This window comes from Alligator sinensis, unplaced genomic scaffold, assembly GCF_000455745.1.
Source record: "Alligator sinensis unplaced genomic scaffold, ASM45574v1 scaffold1031_1, whole genome shotgun sequence".
Lineage (NCBI taxonomy): Eukaryota > Metazoa > Chordata > Crocodylia > Alligatoridae > Alligator > Alligator sinensis.
This window is the reverse complement of record NW_005842167.1, coordinates 831,715-848,267: the sequence shown is the minus strand read 5'-3', so window position 1 is coordinate 848,267 and position 16,553 is coordinate 831,715. Positions and strand designations below refer to the sequence as shown.

Genomic DNA, 16,553 nt, shown 5'->3' with positions numbered 1-16,553 from the left:
GTGGGGAGCCCGTGCCCAGAGGGACAGGGAGCGGCGGCAGCACGGAGCTGGGAAGGGCAGCTTGCAGGTGTGAGGAAGAGTGTGGGGTTTGGGGACTCCCCCACGCACCCCCATGGTGCGCAGCCCTGGCAGGAAGTGGCAGCAGCAGCAGGTGGGGCGCTCAGGGTGCAGGCGCCCAGCGGGGCATGGCTCCGGCTAGCTGTGCACATTGCAGCGAGGGACTCAGCCTCTGTGCATCTTCCTGTATTGCCGGTGCTCCCTGCCACTCACGCACAGCCCCTGCACTCACACAGCAGGGAAGGAAGCCCCATGTGCTGGAGCCAGGTTGTCTTCCCTGCCAGGGCTGCACAGAACCAGAGAGAAACTTCAGGCTCTGGAGCTAGCTGCCATCCCTGCCTGGGGCTTCCCTCCCCTGCAGCGCAGCCCCTGCGGGGAAGGCAGCCACCTCCAGCACCTCTGGTGCTGCACAGCCCCTGCAGGCAAGGCACCTGGCTCCAGCACATGGGGCTTCCTTCCCTTCTCTGCTAGTGTATGGGCTGTGCATGAGTGGCAGGGAGCACCGGTGATACAGGCAGTCATGTGGAGACTGCACCCCTCAATGCCCTGAGTACCCTGCCTGCTGCTGCACCACAGGGGGAGTATGAGGAGGTCCTCACACCCCCAACCTCCCTCACACCCACATCCTGCCCACACAACTCCCCAACATACCCTATGCTCCCCCACACAGCCACACACCCTCACAACCCCCCCCCACACCCACACCCTACCACACCCCCACATCACATATACCACACACACATACCACCCCCATACACCACAGGCACACACCCTCTCCCCACAATATACAAAACTAAGAATTTGTTTTCGAATTATTATGCACTCACCTCTATATACACTATGCGAACACAAGTCATTATAGTATGTGTTTGACTTTTAGTGTATGATTTGTTTTTTTTTCTGGTTCCAAGACGGCAATCCCCACTCCCATAAGGAGCATTTCTGGGGTGCAAAGGGAAGGACTTCTGGTGGCAAAGGTCTGGGGTTAGGAAGTGGGACTTCCGGTCCCAAAATGGCAACAAGGGGGTGGGGTAACTGTCAAGGGGTGGGACTACCCATGCGGCCCTCGACAGCTCACCAAAACTCATTAAGCGGCCCTCTGCCCAAAATAATTGCTCGCCCCTGCCATAGAGGGAAATTCTTTGCTGGCCTGAGTGATCAGTAGGGATCCAGGTTTTCTCCGATTTAAAAAAATCCCCAATTTTTGGTTAAAGAAAAGTAATCTCAAATCCACATTTTTTGTGATTTAAATGAAACACCACTGATGTATCTATATTTAGTGATGTTTCATTTTAATCATGGAAAAATGTAGATTTGGGGTTACTTTTTTTTAAACTGAAAGTTGGGGATTTTTAAAAATCTGAAAAAAACAGGTCCAAAAGGCTGGGTGGACTAGTATGGCAGAGGGCTTGGCCACTTGATAATGGATATGATCAGTGGCTTAGGACCCCTAGCTCCTTGGTCTGCTTTGCACAGGGGCTCTTGAAGCTGCTGTTGCTTAGGATTGGCAGTACCTCTCCTTTGGAACTGTCTCCCTAAAAGAGAGAAATGGAGGGGACAAGGGACTGAGGGATAATTCTGTGCCCCAAAATAAGATGCCTGCATGGAACTGGGACTAATGGTTTCCTAGGACAGGACCTGTGTCACTGGCTCTTCATCCATTTTCTTTTGTCTGTGGAGTGTTAATGAAGGAAGATCTTCTCTTCAAACTGTTTCATTTGGCAGTGCATGTGTGGGGTAGACTGACAGACTCCAGCTCTAAAGGAGGTATGGGGGTTGGGAATATCCCCAAAGCAATGTGGTTGCTGCAGAATGTCCATTGCTCTGCATATGCAAAACTCAAACAGGCAGTGGAGCTGAGGCCAGCTCTCAGCTGGTGGAGGATCAGGATCAAGCTTTTATTCTTATTTATTTTCCTTCACTGAGTAAAAAGGAACAGCGCATGTTCCTCTATCTCCAGGGTCCCTTCCACTTGCTGGAAAACACAAACAGATCTTGCAACTAAACCAAATCCAACAGCCAATCTCTCCCTCCCCCTGTAAGAGGAAAGGAGCCAGCCAACCTAATTTGTCCTGCAATTTTTAGGATACCAGTGTCCCTTTAATTTTATCCTTCATCCACTCTTCAGCATGCTTATCTATATTAAAAGCTAATAAATTCTTAGCTGAGCTTAACACAGCAACAGAATTTGCATTTTCAATGCACAGCTATTCAGATTTCATCCCATTTAATTATTCCACTTCACGGAATGTATCCAATTTTGCCACTTGCTGTTACGTTTTTACAGAGAGGACAAGTCCTAGAGACAGAAGAATGATCAAACTCCAAGTCATTTTGTGTATTTATTTAAATATCACCAATTGCCATATTTGATTTGGAATGTAATCTGTACTTCAGATTGCCAACTCGGGAAAATTATCAGTCTAACTCCCTTGAATGCATGCATTGTTGATCACATTCAATTTGACTCAGCTTATGTGAAGCACGACCCAGTAAGAGGGTATGTTCCCAGTTTGGCTCATGGACTCAGATCTCTGTTACATGGCACATCAGGACTAATTTATACATTTTGAATGCTTTTTAACTTGGATGCGCATAAAAAATCACCACAAGGAAAAATAAATTTGCCAGAAGCACCCCCACCTCCTCCTCCCAGTGTATTCATCATAATTAAAATATTTTAAAATTTGCTCAGTTTTGTTCCTCTTACTTTTCCATTGTTTCCTCTGCTACGTGTCTACATTTTGGACCACAAATTCTTTAAGTTAGCCATCTGCGTTGTACAGTGCCAAGTACCTACTTGGAAATTTAAGAATTAATAACATATTATTTCTAAAACCCTTCAGTTTTCAAATGTTTGGATCAGGCCGGAAGTCCTCCTTTGATACTGTAAAGTTTTTTTCTGTCAAGCAGCCCTTTCTCATCTCAACTGGAGTTTCCCATAACCAGAAAAAGGAGGGGTGCTTTAGGTTTCCTTGAGCAATAATAATATATATTTACTATTATTAAAGTAAATATAATACCTGGCCTATTCACAGTACAGGTACAGCATAGGAAGGAACAAAGCAAGCTTCCTTCTCCAAACCTTTCTATGGGCCAGATACAAAAATCTTCCCTTGACTGCAGTGGGATTTAGGCCAGGGCTTAAACATCCCACCATTGGCCTTCATGGACTACATATAGGATAGCTCAGTATACATGCTTTTCAGGGATGGATCCAGAGGGGATGCAGTACTGTAGTTGCACTCCCCTTTCAAACCACACTGTGGGAGCAGCAACTGGGGATTTTAAGTCACCAAAACAGGTCAGAATCCACCCCCTTTCAGTGCCCCCTCCCCTTCTCTCCTTTCCCCTCCCTCCTGTTGCTGCCACTGTCCCTGACTGACCTGGGGTTGAGAGGAGCTCCAGATCCACTCCTGTCTTACTCCAGTTGGGCTGTGCAGAGAGCCAGGCTCAGCTAGGGACAGTGGCAGCAATGATAATGGGTTCACCCTGCATGTTCTCCACCAGCCCAGGGAAAGGAGCAGGGAAAACCTGCCAGCCACTGCCATTGTCCCCTGCTGAGCCTGGCTCCCCATACAGCTGTTTCCTGAAGCCCTGGCTGGAGCAAGGCAGAAGCAGCCAGGACAGTGGCAGCAGCAGGTGTCTCCCCCACCTTCCTACCACCACAGGCATAAGTAGAGAGGGCAGGGAGGAGAATGGGGAGAAGAAGAAGAAGAAATATCACTGAGCATAAAAGGGGAGGGGGTGATGAGAGCATGTGGAGGAATTCTTACCTGACTTGGACTAAAAAAAAAGCTGTTGGCTGCTGTACATATGGTGTGACCTGTCCACCTTGGTGCAGGGATGGGCGGGGGGAGCCACAGGAAAAGCTGGGAGCAGGGGAATACAGGCACTCTGTTGCCACCAAAATCCTGGATCCACCTATGAGGGGGCCCTTCTAGTCAGACATCCAACAAGTCTGCCAGTTTTGGTGTGTTTTGTGATGCAAACACTTGTCTACAGAGAACAAGGCTGAGACCATCTACATAAACACTAAGCATCTGTGACACGGAAATGATTTTTAGTCCCAGTCTACCAGGACTACAGCTAGAGGCAAAGACTGAAGGGGCGGGGATATTTGAGATTTGCTACCAATCCCAATTACCCATGTTAAAAGCTTGGTGTGGTATTGTACAAAGAAATTCATAGTTCAACCAACTGAATTGCTTGCTTCGTTCAATCCATTTTCTGAGAGAGGAAATAACATGACCCAACACAAAGTATCACATCTGTTTTGGAGTGCTCCTGTAACTACACTGAAGCAACAAGCTAAAGAGATAAAAAACTCAAAAGTTATTTGCTGGGCTTTGTATTTGCATAAGTATAAACGATGTGTTATTTAAATTAATTCAGATATACCTCCTTAAAAATTATCCTCAGATGCTTAAACTCTTCCAGCTTGCTATCTGTTTTATTAACGATCCCGAGCTACTTTTCCCCTTCTTTCATCTGGTAGCAACATCCATCACAAACCTCATTAAGATTACAGCCCAGAGGTACCAAACACCAACCCTTAGGTGCACTATAATCCCTGCTCTCATGGCAATCCCCTAAAGTTTTTAAAGGTCATCATATGGGGAGACTGGCCATGGGGTAACATATTATAGACCTTACTGCAATACGTATTCTACGTGGAATACGTAGAATCGAGTCACACTTAATATTTCTCCTTAAATAAATGCTGCTTACAAAAAGTTCTTGTTAGAAGATTGACTTAGATGAAACTCATTCCTAGAGGTGAGTGTATCCTCTCCCTTTCTCTCTGTTACATTATAGCAAGGGAGATGTGCATGGTTATGTTCGTTTATAAGCTAGCTGTACACCAGTATAAATACAGCAGTAGATCCATATAAGTCAGTTGACCACACACGTACCTAGTAGCAACAGCATGACTAGTCCTACTTGGGGACTGTGTTCCTTGTGTAGGATGTGAGCAGTGGGATCATTAGCAACAGTCTGTGATTAGGGGATTCTCAGGCAGGCGGAGGCTTTTCAAGTGTTTATTACTTTACAGAAAAATTAGCCTAAGGCTTGATTTTTCTCATGTTTTTCTCAGCTTGGTTGCATCTCCTTGGTTTGGAAAATATGGCAAAATTCTACTCTGCTGTTCTTAGGCACCTAAACATTGGGGTAACTGAAATTATTAGCAATGTTTTAAAATCTTGATTCTTTTTTTCTTGGAACTTCATGTTTCATGCAAGAAACCAATATCCCCTGGCCAGTTTTTTCTGCTTTGTTCCACCTCCCTGCCAGCAGGTCTCACTTCCTTACTTAGTCAAAAAGCCAACAGTTAACTCACTCAGAACAGCAGTTGCTGGGGCTGAAGTCATTCTGGCATGGATGCCAAAACATAGGAAGCAGACCGGTACTGATGATGCGCATGAGTGTTGACAATTATTTGACAATATAAGTTTATTTTAAAATAATCTTATGATCTCAGTAAAACTGTCATTGCTATATTAGATGCAGCATCCTGGACTGCAATGACACTGAAAAGGCATTAGGGGTGGTGGTAGACAGCCCGTTAAACATGAGTTCCTGGGGTGATGCTACACGTAAGAGGGCAAACACAATCCTTGGAGGTATAATCAGAGCTGTATCAAAGGAAGTAGAATTTTGTATACAGCATTAATGAGACCACTACTGGAGTATTGTATCCATTTCTGGTATCTACATTATAAAAAGGATACTGAAAAACTGAACAGGGCTATAAAAAAGCTACAAGAATTATTTGGGGCCTGAAAAACCATTTGTATCATGAAAGTCATAAAACAGCTCAATAAATTTAGCTTATTCAAGGGAAGATTAAGATGGGACTTGATCAAGCCTGCAAGTACTTCCAAGGAAAATAGATTTCTAATAGCAGAAAAGGGCAAAACAATAGTAGAAGGTAAAGGCAGACAACTTCAGACTAGAAATAAAGAATAAATTCTTAATAGTGAGGGCAATTAAACTGTGGAACAACTTCCCTAAGGAAGTAGTAGTTTTTCCATACCTGAAGTCTTAAAACAAATCTGGATGTCAGTTTACTAGTTGAGATTATCTGGCTTGCATTATGCAGGTTTTCTTTAGTTTCAAAGCTATGGTCCTGAGACTGATGTTACTTGGCCTTCTGCACTGTAACTATGTTCTAGGCATGAACAAATGCATTACAACAATCATTTCAAATCGCCTAAAAGCAACAGCATTTTGAAGAGGTGGTGTTCTATGCACAGTAGTACTATAGATTTCAGGTATTTTCAACGACTTGCCATAGAAGTACTGATGCACCTCATCTTATCTGTAATGTATTTTTGCTGGTAAGTAGTGTGGTAAAGTAAAGCCAGATTATGCCAAACTTAATCCTACTGAGTCATAGAGAGTACTCTGTGGAAGAATAGTGGTGGTAGAATGAAGAATGATAAATCACACCCAACAAGATAGTTCTGATCTTACTTAAAGCTCACCTACAGAGGGGAATCTTTTGGTATAATTATATAGCTACAGTTAATACTTGTATAATAGCTCATATGGATGTATAATAGCTCAAATGGACACTTATTTGGAATAACAATTATCTATTTTGGTTCAATTTGTATCACTTCCAAAATTACACACGAGAGTAATGTTGAAATCTGTGGCATAGGGAAGAGATCAGTTCAGACATCTGGCAGCTTCTGTAGACTGATTTACTTGAAAAATTCCTTTAAACTAGGAAATGTAATGGAAACAAATAAAGGTAGCCATAAATCTTATAAAAATACAGTGAAATGACTAATACTATTACCTACTTAAGTTGCAGACAATCTGTTTTGATAAGAGGTAAATAAAGAACAATTGAGTTTTGTTGTTGACTTAGTCTAAATATTCAGAAGTGATCTGATGTTTGCATTTGCTTGTGCATTGTTAGGTTGAAAATACCAGTCATCAGTTACAGAATTTTGGTGCCCTCTTGTGTTTCAAAAAAAGAATTTCAGCACATGCCAAAGCTTACCGGCTCGTCAACATTAAAACTTCCATTTATGAATACTCAGTAAGAAATCAAATAAGAGAATGGAATCACTTTAAAAAAGACACAGAATTTCTAACCACTTTGTTGTTCTACAGTACTAAGCACTTATAATACCTAATATGGACCATAGTTATGACAAATTATCATACAGGCAATAGCTCAATGTCTTTTTATTTTTAAGCCAACTTTAATAAATGATCTTGGGTGAGTAGTTAGCCAAGTGATCAAAAGGCTTTTTCCTGGATGCCATCACACGTCTTACCGCAAGGAAAGCTTGCAAAACCATTCGCATCTTAGCTGTGAAAATATCCAGAGGCAAATTGGACACAAGAAATTAGGATGATATCTTCTTTCTGAAACAATGTTTATGAATATTTGTAAATAATGTAACTTCTGGAATTGATATATATTGCATTTTCCCTCAAATAATCCTTTTTGACCTTCAACCTCAGGTCAGGAAAGCTAGCCCAAGTTTGTTAAGGTTCCCACTGCTCTAAATAAATTTCGGGTGTGTTTTGAGAAATTCTAGAATGCACTGTGCTCACAGGAGGAAGCCAGACAGTTGGACCACTTCACCTGAATTATATTTTAACTAGCAATTCAAAGCAAACCTCAGGGAGAAGTGAATCACATCAAGCAAAAAAAGTTTGTAAGTAACCATTAAAAGCTGAGACCATAGAACTTTAAACAGCTCAAATACACATGCTTCTTTACTAATAAACACAGGTATTTTGTATAAATTTGTTTCCATCATGTCAGAGCCAGATAGACAAATGCTACAAAATAAACTAAGCCAACAGGATAGGCCGTTATACAGTACTAGTCAATGCTATGTTGGAATGCTAAAACAAAGTTAAAAACAGTTAATTTGCTTGCCATAGAAACATGGATTTCACAGTGCTTTGTAGGTACCTAGGTAGTAACATGGTTCAAAGCATCTAAAATGTTTTCTAGTTTGAGTGTTTATAAGTTATCAGTGAGTGTGCACATAAAGAGGGTAGTCTCACAACATGCATGCAATCACTCAGAAGTTGTCTTCCCACAGGGAGCCTGCCAGGGCTTCTCTGCATTGTTTAGCTTATGAATGCACACTGGGTTTTCCATAGGGTAAGCAAATACTTGCATGAGTTTGCCTGTTCTTTCCATGAATGCTGAAAATTTTTCATGAAAATGTTTAGAATTTTCTACTATGTTATATAGCTTTTGTACTTGCTCTTCTACTGGCTTTCAATAAACCCTAGCTAGAAACTAAACAAATAAAGCCTATGACAACTATGGTTGTGTTTTCCTAAGATATCCAGGAAGACACTAGAAGCAGAAATGCCTCAATTCCATTTTGCTATTTGTCTGGTACATACAAAGCAGTCCACTGTGACCTTCATTTTTGTTATAATTGGTCAAAAAAAATCAGAAGTTTGCCTGAGTTGCACAGCACATTGTGTTAGCATAGTTAAGGCACATCAGCTTTTATAGCCAATGGCTAGTAGGTCTGGCTAGTATGTCTGCCCACTTTTGGCTTCCCAGCCTTAAAACCTATCTACAGATGGGTCAACTGGCAGACCTTCAACATGAGCACAGAGCAAGGTCCTTGACTCATGCCATACCAGAAGGCTGTAAATACTCTACCAAAATGCCCTGGCACTGCTATTGGGTAGCAGACAAGAAAGAAATTGTACTTACCCAGAACACCCCGCCAACACTTACAGAGCTAGAACCAGCTTCACACAACTGTTGTTAATAATAACATCAACAGCAGCAGCAACAACAATGTTAATAATACTCTGTTAAAGGCACAAACAAGTTATTCTTGTTTTTAAAGCAACAATAGATGTATTAAAACCATCTCTCTGACACACCGATAGATTTTAAGGATTTTAAGTCCTCATATTATGCTGCCTGACCTCCTGTACTTTGCACTTAACCAGCAACATTACATCACAGGCAATACAGGACTAAATTTAATCAGTTTACTCCTGTATGGAGCCCAATACCTTGCACATACTCCTGAAAGTAATCTGGCTTCAATTTGAAGATCTAAAAAATATAAATAAAATGGAGAATTTGCCTGTTCCTTGTAATTTGTTTCAGTGATCTAATCACTCTTAAATGTTAATAAATTGTGCTTTGTTACCAATTTGTAGCTTCGATCTCCTGTTGTTTTAATTTATTTATCTTTTCTCCTGCTAGATTAAATAGCAACTTTCCATATATATTGATACTGGTTCACCATAAGCAAATCATTTCTTGATTTTTTTAAAACTAAATAGATATTGCTTTATAAGTCTCTTGTTAACTTTGCATTTGAAAACATAAGCAGTAGTTTAATGATGTAAAAAGAATTAGTATAGTTGAAAATGATTTACACAGTTTTCATATGAAGGTTTACTAAGAATTAATTAACTTGCATTACTCAAAGAAAAATATCTGGCAAAGTATAAAAGATTTATGTATTCCTTTCTAATGCAGAAATTTGTAGCAATATAGAGAGACCACAAGAGTAATGAGGCATGAAATGAAAAAGGACACAGAATTCTAGATCCCATGTAAATAATTTTAATTCATTGACTCAATTAGGCAAAAGTTACTTAAAAACATTTTTTTTGCTACAAAACATGATTTAAGACCTGAAGTTCAAGTTTTCCCCATTACAGACCCTGTCATTATCAAGGTACAGAAAGAAGCTGAGCTTCCAAATTAAGCCACAAGGTTCCACATAGTAAATCATGGATTCACATTTTAACAAGTTATGCTAAATATTTGCAACACTTTAAGAAATCACCTTCAAAATTATGTGAATTGAAATTAGGATGGTGTGGCAAGCTAATGGATGGATCAGTAACCTCTTCTGCTAGGTCACAACTGCAGAGGCAAAAAGGAGTTTGTATCATCCTAATCATTTCTAACGTGGACAGATGCCTATAAACAAACACATTTTTGGCACTACTAACCGTCGCTGCATGAGAGGCCTACGACTAGAATAGCAGCACATTCTACCAAACTGGATTTATCCTTCATTTTGATTAAAAATGAAGTTGCTACATGATGCTTTATGTGGTCTATATGTGTATAAGGAAAGACCAAATGAAGCATCACATAACAACAATATTACTTGAACCCTGTTAATAACTTATACAGCACCCAAAAGTGCATTAGAGTCTTTCACCTACTCCCCACCCAACACCCACCTCGAAACACACACACGTTGTCCCTTTTCCAAAGAGCTTATAATGTAGTTTCAGGGTGAACAAACAATAAGGAAAGGTCAGGGTAAGGACAGATAAAGATTTAGCCATGAGACGTGATGGCTTAATGAATGGTTTGGTGTGGTTTTTAAAGTAACCACTGACTCACTTTTTCTGGACAGCACCGTCAGATAAAGAAAGAGACCTCTAGATTACCTGAATCAACAATTAATCTTGCTGAAATCTGGACATCTGCCTCCAAAGCAGAAGTGCAATTCATTTTATATGCATTTGGTCAAAAATGATCAATAAAGAATAATGACTCTGAGGGATAAATCTCAAATCCTTTTAATTACATGTCTTATTCTGGGAAACAGAAGCAACTTTAAGCTAAGAAGTTTTGCTGACTAGTCAAGAGATGCCACAGAAAGTTCTGCTGTTCCTCCAGAAAAGGAACATATTGAGCAGTCATTTACTAGATGAACAAATGTTCAAAGTTTATCACATTCATGTAACAGTTTATTTAAGCTGCCACCTGTGCACAAGGTATGTGTAGTTGTTGTGTGATGTCCTTCTGCAATGACTGATGCACTGCTTCCATGGGAGGGGGAATAGGAAGGAAAGAAACAAACCAAGAAAAAAAAAATCACTAAGGGCATGCCCACATGAGTGCATGCATGTGGTCTGTGGCACTGCAAACTGCATGCAGTACATGTGCAACTGTTTGTGGCACTGCAAATTTGCAGCATGGTGACAAAATTTGATACCAGGAACTCGTGGTATCAGAAAAAAACCACTGCAACCCTCCCCCACCCCCACAAAAAAAAGTGATGTGGCTCTCAGTCCAGAAGCATGCGCCACTAGACACGGAGGCTCAGTTCTCCAGGGAGACACTCTGGCTGCTAGCCACAGCATCTACACTGCTTTAGGTATCCCCTGGCTCCTCCAGCAAGCTGGGAGCTGGGAAGAGTGAGGAAACAGCAGTTTCCCTGAAGCGGGGCATTTTGCCCCATGTCAAACCCCATGTGCAGGGGCATGCGCAGTGACAAAAGGCAGCAGCAAAAATTTGTGCCACTGCTATTTTTGCTGTGGCAAACGAACATCCCTGCATGTGGGGATGTGCCCTATCAGTGGTCTTCTGTCTCCCTATCACTTTAAGAAATCAGTGTGGTCCCTATCACTTTAACCACTTTTAGGAGGGTGACGAGGCAACATGCTAATTAGCACAAAAACTAATGCTAACCACCTAGTAAACAGACAATACCCTTGAACAGCACCTTCTGTTTGAGAACTTGAACATCTCAAAAGCGCAAACAGAATTTCAATTTTTGTATCACTTGTAAAGCACCTGCCAGAACAATGTCTTTTTCAGCATGACTGAAAATCCTGCTTTGTTTCTTTGGGACCAGACATTCCTAAAGAAATAACTAGACAGGGGAAAGGAGATTTGATGCTTCACTGATCTATTACAAACTACAGCAGTTGTATTTTCCATAAAGATTGGGACCATCAGGAAGGAAAGGTCTTCCAGATTAAAGTGAATGCAACTTATTCCATTTTAGTAGATTTGATATTGAAATAATCAGTATTACAATTGACTATGAGTACATACATTACACAGGATGTTTAGTAGAATAAGTTTACTTTCTATGTTCCTTTATGGGAGGAAATAGAATGACTTATCTTGCCTCTCGATCTCTTGAAATAGATGAGGCATGAAGACAGAGGATGTGTCCAGTTTCTCAAAGATGGACCCAATTATTCACCTGGGCAAGTCATTCTTGCCTAAGTTGCAATACATCAAAAGAACCTGAGCTCTCTTTGCATCGTCTCTGTTAAAAAAGAGGGTGAATCACAAGACTGTACAGCATCAAATAAAAAGCCAATCATTGTGGACTGGGCATGGAAGAAAGATCGTAGTACAAGTCTGTAGCTGGAGAAGCAGATAATTGTTTATCCAATTCAAACCCAAATTGTATTCAGAGAAAGAACTGAAAAGACCAAAGAGTCTGGAAAAAGCTATAGAAAACTACAAGCTCTATATTATGAGCAACTACCTACTGATATGTTAACAGAAGTTCCTCCAAAAAAAGTAGAAAAATGACTGAACATTGAGAAAATCATCAATGAAAATCTGAAGACAGAATAAAAAGACAGACAGTTCACTAAAAAGAAAGATCCAGAGTCCAGAATAGGTAAAAACTCAGACGCATCTGAATTTCAACAATATGAGAATAACAAAAAATCATTATAAGCCTAAAGTATCTAATGCTGAGTAAAAGTCTCCTAGAAAATCCTGGATATGTATCTCAGGAAACTCAAGTTGTTGAACATCCTGAAGTTTACCTGTTAGGCCTTACCTGCACAGAAAACCTGAACTGATTAGATCAGTTTCTAATTTAATTTATTTAGTTAAAAGTGGTGCCATGTTGCTGCACAGACACTTAATTCAGTTTAAAGTGCATCATAATCATTTCACTTAAGTAATTATGGAACAGATTATTTTAGCTGGGACTGAAAAATTTGACTACAACAGCAGCATTGTTAACTACTTAGGGAAGATGCCAAAGATGCTAAAATGTCAATATCAGCCTTGAGTGTCAAAGGTGTCACTCCCATGCTGCATCTGCCTGTTTAGTATTGTACTAAATCAGCATTCAAGGAATCCTAAACTGGGGTCTGGTACCTTTCTGCCAGTTAGGACCTTTGGAATGGGACTAAGCATAGATGCACCTCCAGGCAGTTCAGGTCAGTGGCCAGCAACCTTTCAGAGCCACAGGCTGGATCAATCTGGCTTGGGTCTGAAATGGGCCAGTGCTCCAAATGAACTTCTGTCACTGCTGCTTTTCCCTGGTGCCCTACTGCAATGTGAGCAAAGCCACCTGGTACTGAAAAGTTGTGGAAGCTTCCCGCTGCTGCAGACTGGATTCAGCCACAGGCCACATATAGCAAACCCCTGCTCTAGACAGGATGTGTCATAATTTAACCAAAGAAGAAAGGGTGGGAGGGAGGGGGAACTACGCTGAAGTTTAAAATAATGGTTAGAAAGTAATAAAATGAAGCAAATATGCTCATGAAATACATTCTTCAAATCCCAGTAGCTAATAGAAATGAAACGCACACAAAGAACAAACAAGAAAAATCCCTGAGATTAAAAAAAGACCGTATAAAAGAAAGAAGACAGGTCACAAACCAGAGCCATCTGTTTTATGGGTCCTCGGAGTGAAACATCCTGTGCTTGTGGAAGGTAGAACAGTCTGCAATGAATTTAAGAAAAACTCACTTATTGCCGAAAGTGGCTTGTGCTGAATGAACCGAAGAAATCCATTAATTTAAAGGTACATATTTATGTACTTGTTGTGATCCAATTGCTGCTACATAAATTGCTCCAGTCTTCACATTTACATCCACAAGGTGTGGTTTGACTTCATCAGCCATCTGGATTATGTTTACTACAATACAGTCTCCAATGGATCCTACTGGGGGTGCTGCCAGGATGGATACTCGGTTAATATTCAGCTGAGCTACAATCAGATACTTCTCATTGGGAGTTAACCTATAAAAGACAAAGAGAAACCGGGTTTACAGTCTCCTTACAACACCTCACGGTAACTTTGTTTATATGCTTTGAAAAATCAGTTTTAAACCCATGCAAGGAAACAGCATTCGAGAAATCCACACAGCCTCTGTGCTACAACTGGGAGCACTGCCACAAAGTATTCCTTGCTCACTTTTGTTGTGCAAGCACCAGATACTAGACAAAAAGCAATGCAGCCATGCCACAGGAACAAAGAGCGGGTGCGTCCAAACGAGCCTGCACGTGCCTCTTGCAGTGTCTCAAACTCCTTTGAGACACTGCAAGAGGCATGGCAGGAATGAGTCAAATGTTCCCCGCGCTGCAAATTTGCAGCATGGGGCCAAATTAGACCCCTGGATATCCAGGGGTCAAAAAAACCTGCAGACAAAAAATGCAGGGCAGGGACTGTGCCCTGAGGCAACCGGAGGCTGGGTCCTCCACAGAGATCCTCTGGCTGCCAGAGCATCTCTATGGTTGGCTCTCGCCCTAGTGCTGAAGCATGCTGCCTGGGAGCATGCTTCAGCACTACCGGCAGCAGGGAGCTGGACCTGGACCTGGGCTCCAGTGTTGGTAAGTACCAGTGTTGGTAAGTACCAGGGGTAAGTACTCCAGGGGGCTGGAGGAGCGGGGAAGGGACCATGGGAGGGACCCCGGCTGGCCTCCCCTGCTCCCCCACCCCGATTCCTGCCCCGCCCAGCCCCATCCCCTGCCTGCCCTGGCAACCCTTCCAAACACTGCCCTGCTTGGTCCCATCCCCCCAAGCCCCTGAGCCCCCCTTATCCCTGCCCAGCGCAGCCCCACCCCTTTGCCTGCTGCCCTGAGCCCCCCAATCCCTTATCTGCCCAGCCCCATACCCCACCTGTCCCCCGAGACCCCTGATCCCTACCCCGCCTGGGGGACTTGGGGGGTGTAGTCCCTGTGGGGGGGCAGTAGACCTTGTTGAGAGGGCTGTAGCTCCTGTTGGGAGCAGTAAAACATATAGGTATTTAGAATTCATTTTATGACGATGATAGAGACACTGGTATGCTTTAACACTGTAGATATATCAGTAAAACATTGCCCAACTGATCGCTGTCTCTGTCTCTCTCACTCATTCTCTCTTTCTCTATATAGTGGTTTTTTGTTTTACTTGTGGAGGAACATGGATTTTGAGGTATTTTACAGAGTGACTTTGGGATTTTTTTTAACAGGGATTTTTCAGTTTTCAAACAGGGAACACCAGAATTCCTGGTAGGGGGGCCAGTGGCAGGACCCAGGCAGAGAAGCCTGCTCAGAGCTGGCACCCTGAACCCAGCTGGAGGTGGCTGACCTTCTGGCCAATGGGGGCCAAGAAGACATGCTTTGACTGTTCAAAGCAGGCCACCACACTGGGAACATCTTCCAGGCAATAGCTGTCCAGATGGTCAGACAGGGGGGCACATGGCAGTAGTGTTGCACAAAGGCCAACTCTGCAGCCACAGCCCACTGGCAGCTGGCCCAGAGGGGCAGATGCCTCTACTGGCTCTGCAGTCCTCATTCAGGTCTGGCAGGTATGCAGCAGGTCACAGCCAAGCAGCAGCCCCCACTGCCAGTCTGCTGCGGTGGGTAGAGGGTGCAGGCAACTCTCAGGGCTGCTTCAGCAGTCCAGCTGGCACAAGGGTTAGTATCCCCAGGTACCAATTAGCTGGACCCCAGAAGCTCCTGAGAGCAAGTAGCCCTGAGCTACTTGCCAGGGCAGCTTTTTATACTGCTGGGGACAGCACAGGTGCTGGCCCCAGGCTCTAGCTCCCCCTGGCTGCAGATCCAGGAGAAGCCAGGCAGGGTTATTTTGCCCCAAGTGGCACTAATGCCCCACACCAAAGCGCATGTCCAGGCACGTGCACTGAGGCAAAAAGCCATGGCTCAAATTTGCACCTTCTATTGAGCTGTTGAAAGTGCATGTCCTTGCCTGTGTGGACGCACCTAGTGTGTACTAAGAAGCAGACCAAAGAGACCGCATGCAAGAGAAGTATTGGGCTTGCACTCAGTGTCATTTTATTGCTTCCTTTCCAGGACTTGGTGCATGTACAGTGGGAGTGAGCAAGTAAGAGTGCTTCATGGTAGCACAGAGGCACCACAGACACACCCACCACCCTGATCTGAATGTGAAAACCTGTGGTTTTGGTCACAGTCATTTGTCATTCAGGCTTCAGTTTCTTGTAACTCAGCTACTGACCTCAAGAGAAATGGAAGCCATTCTACTATTTTCAATCTTACAATATTGCAGAGTAGGCGTATAGACCTGCTCTACATGCTGTTGCTCCTTGTTACAGCAAATGACACAAAGAAGGTTTGGGCCTATGCCTATTGTCCTTCAACATACGATCAGGACTGCAACGTACAGCTCTTAACAATGCTCTCCAGTGTTACAAAGCCCAACAACTTATATTAAAAACAAAGGGCTCATCCTGCAGCCTGAACTATATGAGTCCCTCTACCACCCTACTGAGCCTGAAAGTACCACTAAGGATGAAAACCCTGCCCACTTGTTCCCATTCTACATGAGCACAAGCCCAGTAATTATGCACTGCAAATATCTTGAGGAGGTTGCAAAGAACCCACCATTGCTGTCAAGCTTGGCAACATGGGAAGGGTGCACGCTCAGGACTGCATAAACCTATTTTTGCTTCCTATCTGCCAAGGCTGAGAGGACACAAGCCAGGAATGACTCTGATGGTGGTCCTGG

The 16,553-nt window shown here is 42.8% G+C and overlaps 1 protein-coding gene across 2 annotated transcripts in view; it reads right to left on the bottom strand.

Annotated features, from left to right (window-relative positions):
* Positions 1-7,310: 7,310 nt before the first annotated feature.
* NHLRC3 (NHL repeat containing 3) overlaps positions 7,311-16,553 on the bottom strand; it is a 26,580-nt gene continuing 17,337 nt past the window's right edge. The window contains exons 7-8 of one of the 2 annotated variants that reach the window (XM_025206631.1): positions 13,556-13,828; positions 7,311-7,443 (exon numbers count right to left, since the gene is read on the bottom strand). In XM_025206631.1, coding sequence (XP_025062416.1) covers positions 13,600-13,828 — 229 coding nt within the window. In that variant the 3' untranslated portion in view covers positions 7,311-7,443; positions 13,556-13,599. Of the gene's footprint in view, positions 7,444-9,620; positions 13,829-16,553 lie in introns of those variants that run through there. The other variant, XM_006025778.2, reaches the window with a different exon arrangement.